Below are 20,393 nucleotides of genomic sequence, written 5' to 3'. Positions count from 1 at the left end.
TAATTTTATACTTCCTTTTAATGATTTTTCATGTCATAACTTTTTCCCACAAACTACTTAACCACTTAATGGCTAAATTACAATGTATTATTCATGGTATTGTGATGTGTGTGTGTATAAAATTTTACATATATACAATTTCACATATATACATTTTATTTTTAATCATTTCCTATTAGTGAATATTTAGGGTGTTTTCACTTTTATTTTGCTATTACAAATAATGATACAATCTACAATTTCAAATTCATAGTTGTTCCTTACTATATTTATTTCCTTAGAACTTACAGAAACCCTTTTTAAAAATCATAAAGTTAAACACTTTTCAGATTTATAATTTTACAAATTATTATACTTTATCGAAATTCTCTTAACTTATAAAGTCTAATCATAAATATGACTAAGAAAAGAAACCTAAACTATTAGTGAGTTATTATTAACTAATAATTCCTACATGTGTGTACATGTGTGAAGTGAGCTATTTAGTCATCTTTGGCATTCCAATCAGACATCTGTTTAATATAATGCATCACAATGATCAGAATATTAAGTATGATTCACCTTGAAATTTTTGTCCTGTTTTTCTGGTTAGGGATTGTGTGCTTACACAATCAATCAATAGGGTGATTGAATCTATAAAATTAAAGGACAATTTAGGTGGAGAGCAAGAAAGAGGGAGGAAAAAAGAGTCTAATTGTCTATTTAGTATCAAGTTTTCCAAAATACTTTTTGGATAATGGGACTGTTTCATTCCCTCATCATTTCCGTGGCAACATGTAGTTGTAACATTACCCAGCATACCTGTGCTTTGCCTTACCTTAATTCATTAGGTTGATTGGCAGTCAGTTGTTGGTCCTACCATACTCATCACTATTTGGCAAGGTGACAGCTACTGTACATCCTTCTTGATTTGGCAACTCAGTGAGCACATTCTCTCCTCCTATCCACAGTTGTGATCCTGAGATGATCACTTACTCCAGGTCATATCAATGGGGGCCGACAAGCATCCATTCTGTTCGGAGATTTCTGTTTGTGCTGTTGGGGAATTAACTCTTCCACTTGCCTGCTTTCTGATGTTATGATCCCAGAGTTTCCACGGACCGCATAGATTGCTTAGAACTGACACTAAGAAAGTAGAAACCAGGATGGGAGAAAGAGAGAGATGCCAAGTGTTGAAGATATCACCTGAGTTCTGAATCCAGTTGTTCCTGAAGATTATATATTTCTACTCTCTCAATATAAGCCCATTCCTGATCTTTAAATATATGAGCCCAAAAACACTTTCCTTGTCTTTTAAGCTGAGTCAGAGTTTCTGTCCCTCACAATAGAAAGTCCTAACTTCATGGATCTCTACTTTCCCTTATAACACTTGTCAGAGTGTAATTTTATCATTATTTATCTAATGCAAGCCTCTCTCCCTAGGCTGCAGTCTCCATAGGAGAAGCAGCAGTATCTCATTTGTTCACAGTAGCATTCCCAATGCCTACAACAGTTCTGACTTATAATATTGAATGACTGAATAAACAATCCAAGCCAAGTATTTTCTTAGCCATGTTCCCAGAGTTTTTATGTACCTGAGAGATGCCAGTTGTTTCAAGATGATAATACTTATATACATTCTAATGCACTTATTTGTATATAGTAGTCATCATGAAGAATTAAAGATTGCCCACGATCTCTAGTTTGAATGATACCAAGGCTTCTTTCTTTGCTGTGTGAACTTGGGCAAACCATTTCTTTAAGCCTCAGTTTGCTTACCAGTGAAAGGTGCTCACCTCAAGGCAGGCACCTGTAGATAGCAGCCTCTTGGTAAGTAGAATTACTATTAGTATAAAGGAACTAACCAGATAACCAGGGGGGAAGAGGGAACATACATAGTTAGTTCAAAACCAAAGTGCTTGAGTGGACAAAAGCAAAGGCCAGGGCTGCATAACACTGACATTTTTATTAGAATTCATTTGTAACAAATGGAACTTGTGTCAGCAAAGAACTGATTTTCATACAGACTTCTTTCGCCACCAATGTAACGAAGTAAGAAAATAAAAAGCACGCCTTTCATTCTGTAAAACATTTACGCGTACTACTAATTAGAGGTAATTGTATTTTTTTAACAAGCCATTTTACAAGTTTTTTTTTTTAATTTTTCAGTCTATGCATCCAAAACGAGAGCAAAGAACACAACTGTTATTATCTTTGTAAAGACACTCCAAGCTTGGATGGCAAAGCCACGTAACAGATGGATAGGATGGATCTGTAGCCTTCTGATCTCTGCTGGAGTATCAGGGCACCCATAAACCCAAAGGAAACTAAAATCCAAAATAGGAAAAAGAAAAGGTAATTAAAAATTTAAAAAAGGCCTAAAGCAAAGCGAAACCAAACCAAACCAAACAAAAACAAAAACAAAACCAGGAAAGAAAAAAATCTGTACGTTACTGCAGAATTTTTCCTATCCTGTTTCTATGTTGGGTTATTTACATACACACAAACGAATTTCTGAAGCAGTTTCTTACAGATGGGTTCAAGTAATAACATTACTGGGTGTAGAATCAATAGGGCAGTGCATAGTATAAAGGTATAGAAAGTGCAAAGTTCCCTAGAGGCCCTTCCCTCCCCTGGCTGTCCTCGCCATTGCCTAACCATGCAAATCATTTTTAAAAAAGAGCTAAAATAAAGTTCTGTACAAATCACTTTTTATATATTTTGATTTTTTTTTACCTTTGTAACTAATTACAAAATTATACATAACTACACGTACATAGGTAAATAATAGCACCGTACTGGTTATGATGATGAAAATAATTGGAAACTTGAAAGTTTATGGTAATGGTAGATAAAGATGTTTACCTGGGAAAAGAAGATAGAATGGTTGTACAGAAAAGCAGAGTGGAATGCACATCAATGACAGTAAGGGAGTTAGCTCTCAGAACAGCTCCTGAACAGTAAGATATCTGGAATAGTCTCCTCCTCGCTTGTCTATGGTATGCATCCCGTTCATTTTCTTCTTGTGATTATTCTCCCCTTTCCCTTTGCCGAATGGGCAGTTTTGGTTTCAGGGAGAGAAACTGCTCATTGGCCAGTTGTTCTGATGTGCAATACACCATTGGATTCTACCTGTCCAACATGGCATGTCTGCATGATGCAATGTCTGTCTGACCCCCTTTGTTTCACTAAATGAAAATCATAGCACTGAGTAATCTGGCACTTGGATAAATCTCCAAAAGATACAAACTAAAAGAAAACAACAACAGACCCACATAGTGCACATTCTTCTCTTGTTCTGATGTAGGTTAGAGAGTCTCATTCTGAGGTAGCCTTCTAGATACTTATTATTATTTTTTTTTACTATTATAGTTTTTCTTTTTTTTTTCTTTCTTTTTTTTTTTTTACAAAAGTGCTCAAATATGATGCTTGCAAGTGTTTGGTCTCTTGGATTTCATTCTGCCAGTGATGGGAAAATGTAGAAAACAAAAATCCTTCCATGCAGAACATCAATGAAGCTAACATTAAACCAAAATATTTTACCAAAACTCTTTAATAAGAGTTCCTTAGATATTCTGAGTGTTCTTTAAAATCATGTAACATATGGCAAACTCATGCCATTGTCCATGGCTTCCTATAGAAATTATGTTGAAAAATTTGGGGGGGATATATATACACATATATATATATATTTTTTTTAATTTCTCCTTTTAGAAAAATCCTAATGAAATAGTAAATATGTTCAAAGTTGACAATCATGTTTGTTAATAAATTAAGTTTGGTGCAGTTACTGAATGTTCCAGAGCAGATTTGGAAGGGATTACAAATAAAACAAGTAGCTTTTCCTGATGTTGACAATTATGAAAGGAAGAAGGGCCCTGATTATCCAAGTGCTTTGGGCTGGTACAATCACTAACATCCCCGACTTGGTTGAAAACTAGGAATGCATATTATTCAAAGAGTTTTTGTACATGTGGTAAACAGATAATACTTTAATTGGAAGAGAAACACATACGAACAAATAATGAAAATATGAACCAAAAGCTGAAAAGAAATGCTATTAAAATAGGCATCAATTATAAGGCACTCTAAATGCAAAACTAAAACCAAAAGGAAACAAAGTACAGCACTTCCCAGGAATGCTGTATGCCACAAAAAATGTTTCTGACTGAACAGAGTAACATGAGTTTGGCTTTGCCCCTGTTACATATCATAAATGCAAATTTCATAGCACATACTATAGACAATATACAATTGAATACACTGTTTTTTAAACATTTTGATAGCTGATATATTACAACATTCTCTCCTCCTAAAGGGATATGCACTGACCTTTCCCACATGCACACCTCTTAGATATTTAATAATGTTTTATTGCACTAGAGTGTTAGAAATATTGAAGTTTGTTGGAAGCCTGGCTAACAAAATAGTATTTGTGAATATGATTGGGGGGTGGGGGAGATTGGGTAGGAAATTAAGGGGGTGAGGTTTGACAATCACTGATGTGCATTCCTCATTTCCCTTAAAAATTAAAATTTTGTGATATTGAGAAATATCAGTATGTCATAAAATTAATAACAAATTGAAAAAGATGTTACAATAGCTTCTCTACCTTAAAAAATTTGAAAACTAAATCATGGAAGAACTGAATGATAGCTATATCTATCTTTTTGTGTGGACACACTATCTATATATACATAGACACCCCTACAAAATATGGATATATATGTATATATGTTAGCAGCAACTTTATACTTTGCGCCTCCCTGTTGATTCCAAAGAACAAAACAAAGTTCTCTTTGATTATTTGAAGAAAATGGGTACTTTCTCAGCAACGAAAACCAGACAGAAGTGTAAAAGTAATACCAGACGAGACCGATACTGTAGATTAAGAGTATTGCACAAAAATGTGCAAATTTTCCAATTATTTGATATTTCTACAGCAAGGTATCACAGATAACAGTTCTACAGCTTAAAAAAACCTACAATTTGGAAATAAAAAATGAAGAGTTATGTAACTTTTTTAAAATTCACTTTATCGAATGATACATTTTGTTAAAAAAAAAGTTTACACAGTTAAAAATGAAGCACAGGTCAGCAATATCTTTACAATACTAAAAAACTAAATCAAAGATTTTCTTTTTAAACATTCCCCACCCCCTTTCTCCCTAAAATGTTATCATGAGTAGTATGGTGGGAAGGGGCGATGTCAAAGCAGAGTCCATTTTGTCATGAGAAGCCAGCAAAAATCTTGCCCTGAACTGCTGCACTCAGGCCATTTCTCTTTGCACCCATCAAGCAATCCTGAACAAGATGGCGGTTCTTTGCTGTGATTTCTTCTTCCCTTTATTTTGAATCCTTGAGGTATCTGTAAATAAAATCCTTCAGATGCCTCATCAGTCAGGACTCTCTTTATTATTTTTCAGGTTAGATTATTAAACTGTGAATTCTTGGTCCACCCGGAAGAGTTTGTTTTTTTAAATTTGTTTTGTGTGATAGTCCCACTAAGTGGTTGTTAGCTAGAAGTTAAGAAGGACTTCTCAAATGCCCTGTATGGCTCAGAAGAGACTCCATGGATATTGAAGGGCTTGCAGTAAAAATCCAAAGTGGGTCAGGGGTTTCTACGTTGCATAGTGATCAAAGCTGCCCAGGTACTCTAGTGCGGCTCGATAGCAAAACTGATACTGATCCTGCCGGAGACAAAGCATGGGGAGAAAGAAAAGGGGCCATGAGTACATTTTAACAGAAAAGTGGAAATCAATGTTGGAAGACAAAGTTACATCTAGACGGGGGCAAAATCACTGCTTTCGCCAGTCAGTTCAATCCAATGACCAATTGTTTTGTTTTGTTTTGTTTTGAGCAAAGAACCATTAGCCACATGGGGTACTTATTAACTTCACCACTTAATTCAACTAAAATAGTCTCCTAATTCCAAAGTAGTAACAGCTCCTGTGAACATTATCTTCCAGACATATGTGAACTGTTCTCCAAGGATAGTACCAGACAATTACCACCAACGAAACATGGGAACTCCTTATATGTCACAGCCGTCTTTTAAAATTATCTAGTTATTTGAGGTAAGTAATTTTCAGTTTGCATATTTAAGAGAGGCCTATGCAGACACATATTGTCCTGAGGAAAATGTGGTTTCATTTATCTTCTGGGCTGTTGCCAAAAACATTCGAATTAAAAAAAAAATCTTATCAGACAGTAGACCTTGTTGCCTGCAATCAGAATTATTCTCCATTGTTTCTGATGTGTTTATATAAGTGAGGGAAGCGGCCAAAAGGTATCGTTGTGATGAACATCAGGCACACAAAGCCGAATACGCAGGGCACTGAACTTTTAGGCTTTTCATCCCTTGAAAATGGCATCACAAGACTGGCTGCCCATGTCAAAAAATACCTGTGCCATTTGGCCAAAACATTTGGCCTAAAACAGCATGAAACATGTCCTTTTTCAGACAGGGAAGAACACTGTCAAATGGGAATAAGTGGGGGCGTTATAAGATAGAAAAATTATAATTTACAGATGAGAAGGGGTGAGAAAAAGTAGGATTTTTCCCATAAAAGAAACTTATTTTCAGTAGCCAATGGGGCTGAAAGTAGATAGTTTCCATTTTGCTTAAATGTGCATTTTTCTACCATAAAAATGGTAATGCAAAATAAATGGAGTTTGCTTTCCTATCTTGTCACAGTAAGTTGCTTGGCTAAGTGTTAAGGCTTTTTAAACGTCCAATTTCCCTCGTCACCCCCAACACCCATTAAGTTTGTCAGGCTGACATAATGTTTTGAGTATTGCAAGCCAAATGCTTGCGCTATTTTGAAATCAAAGTCTGGAAGATACTGTGGGTTATGAATTTAGGAATACATATAAATTGTATAATTTGGTGGCCTTTTGAGAAACAGAAACACTATCTATCACTTATATTATCCTTAAAATGAAGTCAGTAGGTCAGACTGGCTAAATCATGAACTCCTATTATTCTGAAAAATATCAGAATTTTCATATCAGTTCTTGGAGTAGAAAATGGAAGGCTAATTTCTCTAGTGCGTATCCAGGATGCAAATATTTAAAAATACTATTATTAAGAAATGAAATACAGAGCAGTTGATAATACCTAGGCATATAGAAGGAGAATGGAGGCATAAAATGGGCCAAGGGTCTATTATCTACCAGGTATATTATCTACCACTGGGCTTTTTACATATATTAAATTCGTGCAATGTATATCACATTAATGTATATATATATATATAATGAATTATATGAAATTGCCATTTTTATAGGCCCCAGAGAGTGACAGTTTAACATGGTTCAATCTAATACATCATCTTAGATAACTTCCAAACCAGCTCTAAGACATTGATACTGTCACTCCCATTTACAAAGGGGGAAAATGAGGTTCAAAAATATTAAACAACTGGATGCTTTTCCTACAGTTTCTTCCTGCATTTTGCCTCTGGTGTTGAGAGTCTCTGGACTCTAGGAGATCTGGGCAAACAAAATGTACTATTTGGTTCTTGAGATGTGACAAACAAACTCCTGGAGATTTTTCTCACCTCTGTCTGCACCATGGCTGGTCGTTGCGTTCTTAACATTTTGACAGTCTGGAAGATATCTACTACTCCTTCATATCTCATTCTTTCCAAAACAATGCTTAGTGTTATGAAGACTCCAGTTCTTCCAACGCCCGCACTGTCATAATAACAAAGACAACATTACTGGATGAGACACTCACGGTCTTGGCCACATTTGCTTGGAGGTGGACGTATGTCCAACAGCTTCCATATTACATTGGGTTCTTCTACAGCAATGTTCAGGAAAATGTGGTGTTGGGTTCATGAAATGATTACTCTTAAGACAGTGTGCCATGATAACAGGTGAGAATGAATGTGGAGTAATTAGGATTAAGTCATATAAAATATAATAACCTTTCAACTGGGATTATATGTCATTTTGGAAAGGCCCAGGAAACATAAAATAAATGGATAAAAGGAATGGTAAATAAAATATAGATTTATACTCTTCATGAAGATCCTGAAATTGTAGACTTTGCCTGCTTAATATTTTTAAAGTATGAAATAATTCATTTTTTTTTGAATTTTAGAATTTTACTTATTTTTTATACTGCTGGTTCTTATTAGTTATCTATTTTATACATATTAGTGTATACATGTCAATCCCAATAGCCCAATTCATCATGCCACCACCACTGCTGCCCCCGCCACTTTCCCCCCTTGGTGTTCATACATTTGTTCTCTACATTTGAAATAATTCAGATAAGGTAAGACAAACTGGGTGCCTTCAAATTTTCTTGTAGTCACTTAAGAATCTGTGCAACATGTCCCATCACCTAGACGTATAAATAAATATGAAGGTATATAGACTATTCAAATTCAGACATCAGTTTTGACATGAGAAAGGAGATTCTATCAATATAACAGGATTTTTGACATGGGATCCTCATTTAGTCTTTGGAAGGGTCTATGAATATCTTATATGTATGGATTGTGTAAATACATATATATATTTTCTGTTTCTGAAACTTACAACTTTAACAGGTTATCAAAGGGGTCTCTAAACTGGAAAAAAATCCAAAAAGAAGAAGAAGAAAAAAAAGTGGTTAAGAGCCACTGAGCTATACACTTATCTACTATTTTTAGAAGTTCAGTAGCTAAAACACCAGGATTCTTTCCACCATGTTAGCAAGGTTTTGAGTTTCTGTTTTCTTTATTGTTTTAAGATGATTCCAGAATTGTAACAGCAGCAAGAGAAGAAAATTAATTCATAGCTTTTGTGCTCTTAAGAAGTAGGAAAGCATCTGGAGGTTTAGGTAATGAGGAAAAGAGTGAATAATCTGAAAAATCCCTACATTTTTGGCTCCTAATTAAGCAGCATGTGTAATGCTTGGGTACAGGCTGTAGAAAATGGATGGATTCATTTACTTGGGGATGTAGTTGATATATAAATAGTGTGTCCCTTTATAAACTGGGTTTTCTAAAGAGTCCTAACAGAAATTTAAGTGAAGCTTTAAAATCCATAGGCAGGTTTTACGAAGTGACTAAGGATAACCAGGCGCAGTCAAGGCTCTCTGTTAAGCTGGAGTAGATGACCTTGAAGGTCCCTTTCAACCTTGAAAGTCTCTCTTAATCCTGAGAGACTGTGATTTATGATCTTTTTGTTGAATGGTCCAGGTACTCCAGAGTCTATCTTACCTTGATTTGATTGCTCAAATGTAACGAAAATATAGGGTCTCTGGCTTTCTACTAGGTGCTTTCAAGAAAATAAGAGACACTGGCCTTATAACTTCCAAATTTATTGACTTTATCATGTTTTTAATAAGCTATAAATGAGTGGTATTTTTAAAATATTCCCAGATAAGAGAAGATATCTGGAAGTCTTTAAGATATATGAATAACGTGTCATAGTATATAAAGGAGTCTTTGTATATACTCTATATACAAATAATTTTGTGACAAAAGCAATGAAAAGAGACACATGCATACACACACTTATTTATACTTGTGGGAATGCCTGAAGTTAAAGAAAAATGTGTTGAACATATTCTTTTCTTTATAGCTTGTACTGGAAAATTTGGATTAGGATTTGGGCAAATTATGTGGAAAATTAAGGGGGATATCCAGGTAATTCAAGTCCAATATATACCACCCACTTTGTCTGAATATCGAGTCCATGCATCATTTCCTACATGCTCTTTCGTGGTCTAGAGCAAAGAATTTTGGATAAACTCAACACACAGCAAATGTGTATAAATAAGGTCTGCTTCTCATATAATAGCACACTGTGTGTCCCAGAAGGGGTCTTGGAGATCAGCTGAGAAAACTGAGGTCTAGAGAAATTTCCCTACTGTCACAGAGCTACATGATGATAGAAGTGGGACTAGAGCTCAGATGTTTTGAATCCCATGTCTAATATTTCTCCTGTTTTGAGACCTATCTCCCATATCACTAAGAACTGTAGTTTGGGATTTTGTGGGGGGGAGCAAAGTAAATTTTTTAATAAACTCTTTCAAGATTTTGACCATAAAGAGATTACAAACTGAAACTAAAAAAAATTAGGTGAATTCCTTTTGCTAGAAGGTTTTTGCATAGTAACTTCCAAAAGCACTAAATTTATGGTGAGTGTCCTTTCTGAACAGTTTACTTGCTATTTCTATTAGCTTCAATGACTTGAATTATAAAATGCTGTGGAAACTACTGAAAATAATTAACTTGAAGGTGCTTCATTTTCTGATATAGCAACAATTTTCAAGCAAATTGCATTCTAATCACTTACTGACTGAAAAGAATTAGTATTGTTATTAAGGCTTAATAATTATTTATGGTTTTCTCAAGAAGGCAAGCACAGGAGAAAGATACAGAAAGATAGTTATCAGGGTAATGCTATGAAAGCAAAACAAGTAAGGAATAATAAACTGAACAAATTATCACTCGGTGATGTACAAACAATTCCTGTTACGGTAAAACAGGCAAGGAAAACACAGTTTGGTTCTTCGTTACAAGAGGCAAAATTTGAAGATAAAAATCTTCCTCTGATTATTTTCACTTTGTGGAAAGAAAGAGAAATGAGTCCTTGCTTTAGGGTTTACAATACATTTCTGAGAAAAATAAAAATAAAATTTCAGTTATGCAGATTCACAATAAATTGGTACCAACAATGAATAGACAACAGTACATATTTTCAAAGTTATTGCATTCAGCACAAATGGAAACTCATCATTCCTGATTCTCACCTGCAATGGACTGAAATGGGTCCATCTTGGCCAAACTGCTCTTTTGTTTTATGGACTTGGCCAATGAAGTCAATAAATCCTTCTCCAGACTTTGGCACTCCTTGCTCTGGCCAGTCAGTGAACTGGAACTGCCTCACGGTTCGGGACTGCCCGTCCTTTAGAGAGAAAGCCACGTATCCAACCGCAAAGGAGGACGCCAGGAGGATTCGGCCAGGGCACAGACCACAACAGCAGGCATGATTTTTTTCCAAAAAAGGAAAAAAAAAGGGAAGTAAAAGTTAGAAACATGTTTAACTAGAAAATTAGTCAGTATCTTACCTGCTATTAACACTGTCTACATTCACATATATTTAAATTGCAAATTTATTTACGCTCACAATGCCCATTAAAAACCTGAGCTTTCATAAAAAGCCACCTAGTTCCCATATTAGTAAATGCTCTGAGCCCCAAAGTTTGCCTCCAAAACCAAAGTGGAACATATACACTCCATTTCAAAATTTTCAGAATCCAATAACTTCTTAATACTGAAAGGAACATCCAGGCATGTCATCCAGACCAGAGATTTTGCTATTGTCATGATACCTTCACATTTGCTGTGTTTGCTTATTTGCAACATTGTCAAATGACAAATAGTGACACTGAAAGGATCTGATGCAAATTGGGTAGCTGTTGTTAACCTGGATGCCCCACACGTCTCAGAGGTATACTATTTCTAGCCAAGGCAGTATACACAGCGTGTACCAGGCGACTGTGCTGTTGAGCAGGAAGTGACGTGACCCTCAAGGAGATAGGAGAGATTATTAGTAAATAAATGCTGTTTTCTGAAAAAGGACTCTTCCTGGCTGACCACAGGACCTGAGGTGTCTGTGCGGGGCTTTAACACAGACAAACCAAAAGCTAGATACAGGAGCAGTCTATCTTTCCTACAGTGATTAGGCAAAATTACTCTGATTCATGAAGTATAAATGGTTTCAAAAGAAGACACTAAGGGACTTCTGATTCCTTCTGGAATTGTACAGTGTTTCTGGAAGCACAACAAATGCAGAAGGGACCCTGTGTTTACAGAAGCAGGAATAATGATTATGACCATCAACTTTCTTCCCTGAATCAACAGAGAGAGAGAGAGAATACAAATTCCAAGTTTACAGGGGCTGATTCTATTTGAGGAGCCCCTGCTCCTAGTTAAGGCTTTAATTTGGTCCTCCTTTCCACTTTTGTAACAACTCTCTCCACATTAAAGTCCTTTTGGATACAGATGTGCAAGTTCCCAAGATTCTGGTTAAGTAGACAGAGACCCAGTCTTTCTCATTCAGTTATATGGAGAAGAGGGGATGGCCCAACTCGAGATGGACACATATCAACCAGCCTGATGGTTTCCATACGAACAGGGCATATTCCTGACTGCAATCATTTGGGAATCGAAATAAATTGGGAGATCACCTCAAGTTTGTGAGAATACTGAGGAATATGAAAGTAACTGCTTGGCCCCATAACAAACTTATGGATGGTTACCATGGAAGCATGATTTACTTCCTTCTGATTCTAGAAAAGGTTTGAAAAGCACAGGAAGGGAAGCCAGAGGCTAGGTAATACAGATTTGTCTTCCTCTGATTGTCCTGGGGATTTCATTTCTGACCATAGTTGTTTTTAACAGCATGTGTACAAACCTTTACGATTTGGAGGAGACCACCTGACTCCACTTAAAGGTTACCTGTTTAACAATACTGTATTCTCAAGTGCCAACTTGCTTTCTAAACTGGGAAGTTGAGATTAGAAACATACTAGGAGCACAAACAGCAAATGCTATGGCAGCTAAGAAGATTATACAATCACAGAGAGGCTTCAAAACAAAACATATGAACAAGTTCCTGCTTCAGTGTTTCTTGTCTCTGCCATTTGCAGAGCCTGACTCCTACACTTTGTCATCAGAAATGGTTGGTGAGTTTGCTTGGAATGCACTCAGTTTTCACTCACATATCTAGCTTCAAATTCTGAAAGGGCATGCTTTTTCCTTTTTTTTTTTTTTTAAAACAATGGGTCACCAAGGCATGCTTGCTTGGGCAACTCAAAACGAGATCTAGGGACTTAACTTCTGTCTTGAGTATAGTGACCTTCAGAGTAGTTAAGACTTCAGACTTTCTGGGATTAACAGGTCTGTCACCTGGGCCAAGCAGCCTGCTAACCAATTTCTCTTTCACTTTAGGTCAACAGCCAGGGCCAGGCTTTGGGGATTAGTAGACAATCTCTAAACATGAGTCTTGGTTGAGAAAGCTGCTTTCCAACAAAAACAGTGGATAAAGTAAATAGCTCTACCCTACAGTTTTATTCAACCCACCCACTGTGACAGTTCCAAAAACAAAGCAGGGCTTTGGACTAACCCCACTCTCTTCTAAGATGTGTTTGTAATCATGGTTTGAAAGTGGCCAAAGGCAAGGATATTAAAGTTTATGCATAGAACATCTTACATCAGGGCTGAACCTTGCACTCAGCAATCTAGATAAGAAATGCAGAATGAAAATTAGCCAACAAGGGTCGTGGGTGCACAGCTCTCGTGGACAGACACATTAGCACACCGAGGAATAAACCATGCCAGGAATCAAATTAGAATGTGTAAAGCTTGTCAGATTCTTCTAAAGAATGCCATTTGCTCAGCAATTTTAAAATCATACCAAATTAACCTCCAAGCCAACATGACCTAAAGGGCTTAGCAAAACAACAACATATTTACAGCCTCAAGTAATGAAGAAGTCAAAAAAGCTCCAAAGAGAATAAGCTGAGGAGGTGAATGTAAGCGCAGCCAACCAATCAATAAATGCTTCCCGGCACACACACTCACCAAGTACGTCCCCAAAGTTGGGCTGCCAGATGCTACATTTGAATGTGAGCCAAGCCTGGGTTTGTGAGAAACCTTACAGGACAGGAAAAGTTACTCTTATATTTAAAAAAAAAAAAAATCCTCCAGGATGAGTGACTTCTTTTCACTTTGGGAGTATGGTCACTTGGCAAATATTTCTCCCAGGGATGTATTTTAGACTACTTTTCAGTTAATGGTTAAGAGCATAAGACTGTGCCAACTTACCCTGGCATCTGTGACCTTGAATTCTCTTAGTATATATTGTGGCATGTTGTACTCAGCCATGGGATCTACAACAAAGTACTGGTATCTTGCAGATCGTTCTGCTGGCCAGTACTGGTGACATTTCTCCTAAAAAAAAAAAAAAAATTAATGTCAAGCTACGTAAAGTGAAAATAAAGTTTTGTTTATCATGTATCTATATATTTAATGTTTTTCTTTCACTAATACAGTTTTAGAATTTAAGGTGATTCCAATCGCATATGACTCATTTTCTCTTTCAAATCATAGGTTCCCTGAGGATAGGGAAATCATGTGGTTCAATATTTGTGCATGTTATCAAGCATAGTACTTGGCATACAGTAGGTGCTTAATACACATCAGTTGACTGAATTCTTCAATAGGGTAAGCATCTTCATACTTAAAAGTCAGACAATTAATTACATCAGTCCTCGGACATAATGCTAGTCATGTTAATCATGCATTGATCAACACTGTGTTTTGGAATGAAGAGAACCATCAAGTGTGAACACAGAAAGAAACCTCTGAATAGACCTGGTCCAATCTCCGTCAGCTGAGGAACCTAGAGCCCAGGCAGTTTTAATGACTTCAATAACTAAATCAGAAAAGTCAAGTTACTTTCCTAGTTTGGTATTTTTTCACTCTCTCTGTGGGCTCTAAAAAGTTGGGTTTTGGATGCATCTCTACCATTGAGTTTATACGAAGACGAGAAAGAAAACATCTCAAGCACATATGGCAGAATGCTTGTATCTACTGAATCTAAGTGGTAGGTCCTTAGGTGTCTCTAATGCTATTTTATATATTTTTCAGAAGAATCATTTTTTAAAAGTAAACCTGAGGTTACCAGATTATATCCTTAGAAAAACTACGTAACTTTCCAACAGTTTAATGGGAGTGGAAGATGAGAAGGTAAAAACTTGCTTCAGAGATGAAAAAAAGTCAAGTTCCTTCATACAGAGTAATGATGGCACACAAGCTCTAGCTTGTCCAGAGCGAAAGGAAGTAAGAACACATTGAGAGTCAAAACAAGTCAGACGTATTTGTCTCTATGATTGTGTTTCACTGGAACAAAGTACCAGTTCTTTCTTCAAAACACACAAATGAAAGAACTTGATATGGCTTTGCAAGTTAAAATTCAACACAGTAACGAATGGCCCAGAACATGTCCGGAGTACTCTGTGTTTCAAAGAAATGACGCCGGCACTCGGGTTTTTAAAATGAAATCCTCATTTCTCTTGTGGTTTGAGTGTCTTATAAGGAGACACTCACTCTGCCCATCTCACGCAGCTTGGTGAGCATCACAACGATGGTGGAATTGTGCTCCCACAGCATCCGCCAGAAGTCTTCGGTGGTCTCTGCCAAGGGCCCCTGGGTAGCGATGTAAGCTTTCTGTTGTCTGAATCACAGAGAATGAAATAGCACGTTAAAGTAATCAGAAAACATGCAAAGGCTTCGCATTTGATATGTAAACATCAAACCAGGTAATAAAAAATGAAAACATTATTAATGCTATTGCAGTAAATTCCCATTAGGATTGTGTAATCAAATAAGAACACTTAATACATTTTGGGGATTTTGCAAAAGAAATTGCTTTGTTAATATTATGATGTATGTCTTTATCATTGTTATTTAAACTTCAGAGCAATGCTAATAGCTCAATTTCATGTGTCATACAAATCACTTAAGAAACACTTAGTTGTGCAGCTTCATTTTGTAGAAATGACTCTTACACAATCTATTAAATTTATATAATATAGTACAAACAGTTTATTAACTCCTTCCACATCCAAATGACTTCTGAAAGAAGAGTGCACATGGACAGATTAAAAACTCTGTGACTGCTTCTTCTTACTCCTCTCTAAAATAATAAAAAAGCGAATACCAAGGGACTGAATGCTGACCTCTGCAGAAAGAAAACACTTTGAATGGAGATGAAATTCATGCTGGCTGTGAAACTAGGGCACATGTAAATATCAAGGCTTTGGACTGTCAGGGGAGCAAGAGTGTGTACCTGTATCCATCAATAAAACTGGCATTGATGTAATCAGATCCTTCTACTCCTCGGATAGGCTGCAGGCATACCCTTGTGGATTCATATGGCATAATATTAACAAGGCGATTTTTGAATTTATTACATGGAAGATTGGCACTGATGAATCTTGAGGTGTGAGCTTTAGAACTGGCTAGACGCTGTTGTAGGAAAAAAGAAAAAATCAAAGATAATTTTAGCCTGTAGCGTGACTTCAGTGTACCCAAGATTCCCTCATTAGATACAAAGATTTTGTTTGCTTTTAAGCAAAGGACTCTTCCAACTGTACTGCTTTTCACTTCTACCTAATGACTCCATATAGACTATGGAAGTTTTAAATATAATTACGTTCTGAGAGTATGATCTCTCAGTTTAAATTAGGGTCCAAAAGAGCTCTAGGTATTATTAGGAAGCAAAGGATAGAAAAGGGAAGGAGGAAGAAAGTGTTTTACAGTCAGACACCTGGGGGAGAAGGTCAGGTGAATCTTGTAACTTCACACATTTGAAAGGTTCAGAAGGACAATTCCAGAATGACTGTTCCTGAATTACCACATCACATCTAATATCATACCTTAAATTCGAGCTCCATCCCTGTGACATTCTCTCCTGTTTCTCTTTGTGTCAGCTTCTGAATGTAGGCATACAAGTTTCTAGCCGGCACTTCGGTATCCCCGCAAGTCACTGCCTCCGACAGTGCATCGTGGATAAAGATGTACTGGTCTTCTGTCTGAACCATGTAATTCCTCTGGGCTCTCATTAAAGTTACATGGCCGTAAATGTCTACAGTTTTTTCATGCTTTATTCTTTCTAACATGGCGTCTATCACAATGAAACAGCCAGTCCGGCCAACTCCCGCGCTACAAGGAAAACAGAGAAAATAAAGGTCCAAATGAATCTCTTGGGGAACCAACACATCATAACATTATTCTCATTACTTTTAATTAACGACATTTTAAATCCATTAATTCTACTCAAATAGCTACTGTGATGATTTGGGGGCATTCTAAACCAAAGGGTAGGGAACAAATTAGCAAGTAAAAGGTGATTGGTTTCAAAATGTAAAATTATTAAATCTATAACTACTGTGCTCCTTGATCATGTAACACAAAGCAGACATTAGTTTGAAATTATTATGAAAAAAACACATTTAGGCTTTTTACATTAAAAGATATTTTAAAAACTGGTCAAGATCGAACTAGGCTTTATCATTTTACAAACTATTTCAGTTCAATTTATTAAAAAAAGGAAAAAAAGAAAACTAGTAAATTATTCAACTTGAAACATTTCACACTCTAAAACTCAGCGAGGAAGTTTTAAAACCAATCTAGTGGGAAGTATATAATTAAAATATTAAAATGTTGCTGCATACTCAAAATAGTGTAGTGTATTCTCAATGGAAAGAAATTCTTAATAAAAAGCAATCACTAGAGAGTGTGGGTGTGCTTCTTGCTTTTACTCCTTTTTCTTCCAGAGTTGAATGTATTTTGAAATTTCAGGTGAAATTCAAGTATTCTTTGTGGGAAAATAAAAACCTCAGTCTTTGTTACTGAAGAAGCTCTGAGGCATTTTTAAAAACTCCATTACTTATATGAGCTTCTGGGTTGTTCTCCAGTTGGTGGGAACTGATTCAAAGAAGAGGAGGTGAGAGATCAACGAAGCACAGTGACAAGTTCTGCCGGCAGCGAGACAACCTAATTCACTGAACTGGATTACAGAGTCAGGTGGTTGGAACATTGGAATTTCCTCGAGTGTGGGAAAGAATACTAACAAAGTAACACATCTGTGTTCTTAAATCCAAGGTAAGCCTTTTATTGTCTCTAATTTTATCAAACCCTTTTGGCTGAGTCCACTTATGTGTCACGTATGGCTGAATCTGAATGTTTTTCTCCTTCTGATCATGGATGCTTACCTGGCTGGGAAACATGTAATGAACAGGAATAGGTATATACCAGCACCTTAGACACCAAGCAACAGACAGCCTCCTTCACTCACTACGTGCCAGTGTTCCCCGTCATTTGTATTTCTATGTGCTCATTTATTTGTCCACCTGTGCACTGATACATCCATCTCTTCATTCAATGAGCAGTGAAGTACTTTGCTAAGTAACATAGGAGTTACAACATTAAAGGTGACTTAGATCCTACCTAGAGCTCAGATTATCAACGGAGATAATACTTTACATAAATATTTATAACACAAGAAAAAAAGGTGTGTTGGTTTGTGGATGATGTGGCATTTGAACCAAGTTTTGAAGGACAGGAAGGATGGGGAACTGAGGAGACTGAAATAGCAAAAGATATAGAATGGCTCTGGGAGCTGCATGTAAAATTTTCATAGGCCTAGTGAAGCACCAGTGCAAGGGATGTACCAAAACTTCATATAAACGAGTTTAATGAGCACTAGGGTACCTGATTCAACTGCCAAGTGGCTGTAGGTGGTAAGTGAGCATTTTGTAACAAATATTACCTTTATGTAGCTACTGAGCAGCACAGATCAAACCCAGCCTCCACATAGGACCCCTGAGGTTCAGATACTAGTTTATGCGGAAATAGGATATAACCACTATTTAAAAATTGTTTACTTTTTTTGTCTTGTCAGATGTAAAAACTGTCAGTATCTAGTCAGAGAGCCTCTGGATACTGACTCTAAGACTCCATTCAGGGTTTAAACCACAAAGTGACATGACATTGAAGTGTAATGCAAAGCCTTTGGGAAAAAGAGTCTGAGAGATGATAGCACATTTCCTAGCACAAAACGATTAGAAATCTGATACACTGAGATCCACGGAGTCCCTTTTTCTTTTGTTAGTTTTACCAGATACCTGTAAGATGGCAAGTTTTCCCTTACACTCCCCACCTTCTCCCTCCCCCATACCCCCAGCAGGATTATAATTACCCTCTGTCCCAGATCCCTGTTGTCTTAAATACCACCCTACAGTCCCAGTCACATCGTATTATTAGTCAGTCTGGTAGGGCCACTGTCTGCAAATAATGAGCATATCTTGAGAGCAGGAACTGCATTTTCTGTTTTCTGTGCCCTGCACCAAGCATGCAGTCAGTGTGCAATAATGTTTGTGAAAAAGTGAATGAATTAGTGATTGGCATGAGAGGACTTGTATAATGAGCATCCTATCCAGATTTGGTTACAGGATCCCTCAGTCAGTGGAAGAAATCCTACATTTGATAAAGGTTCAGAACTATGTGGAGAATACCTGAAGACTCCACACAGTGTCTGACAGGGAAGAGGGAGACAGGAAAATGCTTTGAGTGGTTTCCACATATTGGTCTCCTGATAAGCCGTCACACTGCAAATAAAGAAACTAGGTAAGAATTAGCCTGGAAGCCAGAGGCGGCCTCCACATTTGGTGTGTTCTAAGACTAAGTGAATCTTTTTCCTTTTTCTGTGTTGTCTTTCTAATTGTGCATGACTTCCATCTAGATACAATTTCATGCATTTCTACCTAGTGGAAGACACACTGTAAGCCATATAATGGAACCCTATGTATCAAGTCAAATCTAGACAATAGCAGGAATATTTTCTCCAAATATGCATCGGGGGCCATTCCAAATGTCTGGATGATGCATGGTTCTATATTCTGGCAAAAAGATACTACAGAATCTTGCAAAATTGGTAGGGATAACTCCAGACCCTAACAATATCAACCTCTTCATGGTGATACTAATTTTTTTTTCCAAAAAAAATGAGGAAGGAAAAAAATCAAACATGTGCCTGTGTCCACCTCATGAATTGTGGGAAGAAAAGAAACAAAGAACAGAGGCTATGACTTGTGCAAAACTTATTTTTTCCTCTTCCAAACACAAAATATTGTTAACAGCCCAATCTTGCTATTCATATGGAAGAGAGGGAAGAAAGTGTCCCCTGGAACTTACATGTTACCTCTTTTCTATGATGAAGAGTTCTTAGGGGTTTTAAATGTTAGAGGTGTCGCTTAGCTTGAAGCAAGACCATGAGGTTCAAAATACTTTGTCCAGATACCAGTGGCTGGGTGTCCCTGAGACAGTCACTTAACCTCTCATTTGTCTGTTGTTCTTAAATCATGATAGTGATAATTAACTCGTTAATTATCTAGTAAGTTTTAAAGCTGAATTAAACATATAGAGTGTTTTGCAAACATAAAGAAAGATGCAGTCGCTTTGTAGGTACAAACTCCATCTAAAAATTCTACCTCTAAAGCTGATAACAAGAAATAGGAAATGTTAATGCCGGGAAACTTTTGATAGAATCACCACAGGATCATTTGAGATCAGGCTTTCAAAATCTTGCTTTAATCTACCCCCTCAAGCTTTTCTTCCTTTCCTCCCCATATTTCCAATAATAATACCTTACGTTTGAGGAAGTTTCTGCTTTCACACATATTCTCAAGGTAAATGAGATGGCAGTGAAACGCCTTCTCACCACAGGGCTCGGTGTCCTGGAGGTATTCAGCAAATGTCTGTCAGTTTCCTTTCCCCTTCAATGATTCACAACCTTCGGGAACTTCCCTGAAGTCGTAGAGCTAATGGTAAATGGCCAAA

The 20,393-nt window shown here is 36.8% G+C and overlaps 1 protein-coding gene across 4 annotated transcripts in view; it reads right to left on the bottom strand.

Annotated features, from left to right (window-relative positions):
* Positions 1-3,351: 3,351 nt before the first annotated feature.
* PTPRD (protein tyrosine phosphatase receptor type D) overlaps positions 3,352-20,393 on the bottom strand; it is a 2,145,247-nt gene continuing 2,128,205 nt past the window's right edge. For all 4 annotated transcript variants that reach the window (XM_082611189.1, XM_082611192.1, XM_082611191.1 and 1 more), the window contains 7 exons: positions 16,430-16,715; positions 15,841-16,019; positions 15,099-15,225; positions 13,815-13,940; positions 10,736-10,890; positions 7,542-7,677; positions 3,352-5,669 (listed from right to left, as the gene is read on the bottom strand). In XM_082611189.1, the coding sequence (XP_082467315.1) occupies positions 5,601-5,669; positions 7,542-7,677; positions 10,736-10,890; positions 13,815-13,940; positions 15,099-15,225; positions 15,841-16,019; positions 16,430-16,715 (1,078 nt within the window). In that variant the 3' untranslated portion in view covers positions 3,352-5,600. The remainder of the gene's footprint in view (positions 5,670-7,541; positions 7,678-10,735; positions 10,891-13,814; positions 13,941-15,098; positions 15,226-15,840; positions 16,020-16,429; positions 16,716-20,393) is intronic.

This window comes from Mesoplodon mirus, assembly GCF_964341445.2.
Source record: "Mesoplodon mirus genome assembly, chromosome: 1".
In the NCBI taxonomy this organism is placed as follows: Eukaryota; Metazoa; Chordata; class Mammalia; order Artiodactyla; family Ziphiidae; genus Mesoplodon; species Mesoplodon mirus.
Note: the sequence above shows the minus strand (reverse complement) of the source record. Positions and strands in the feature narration are given on the sequence as shown.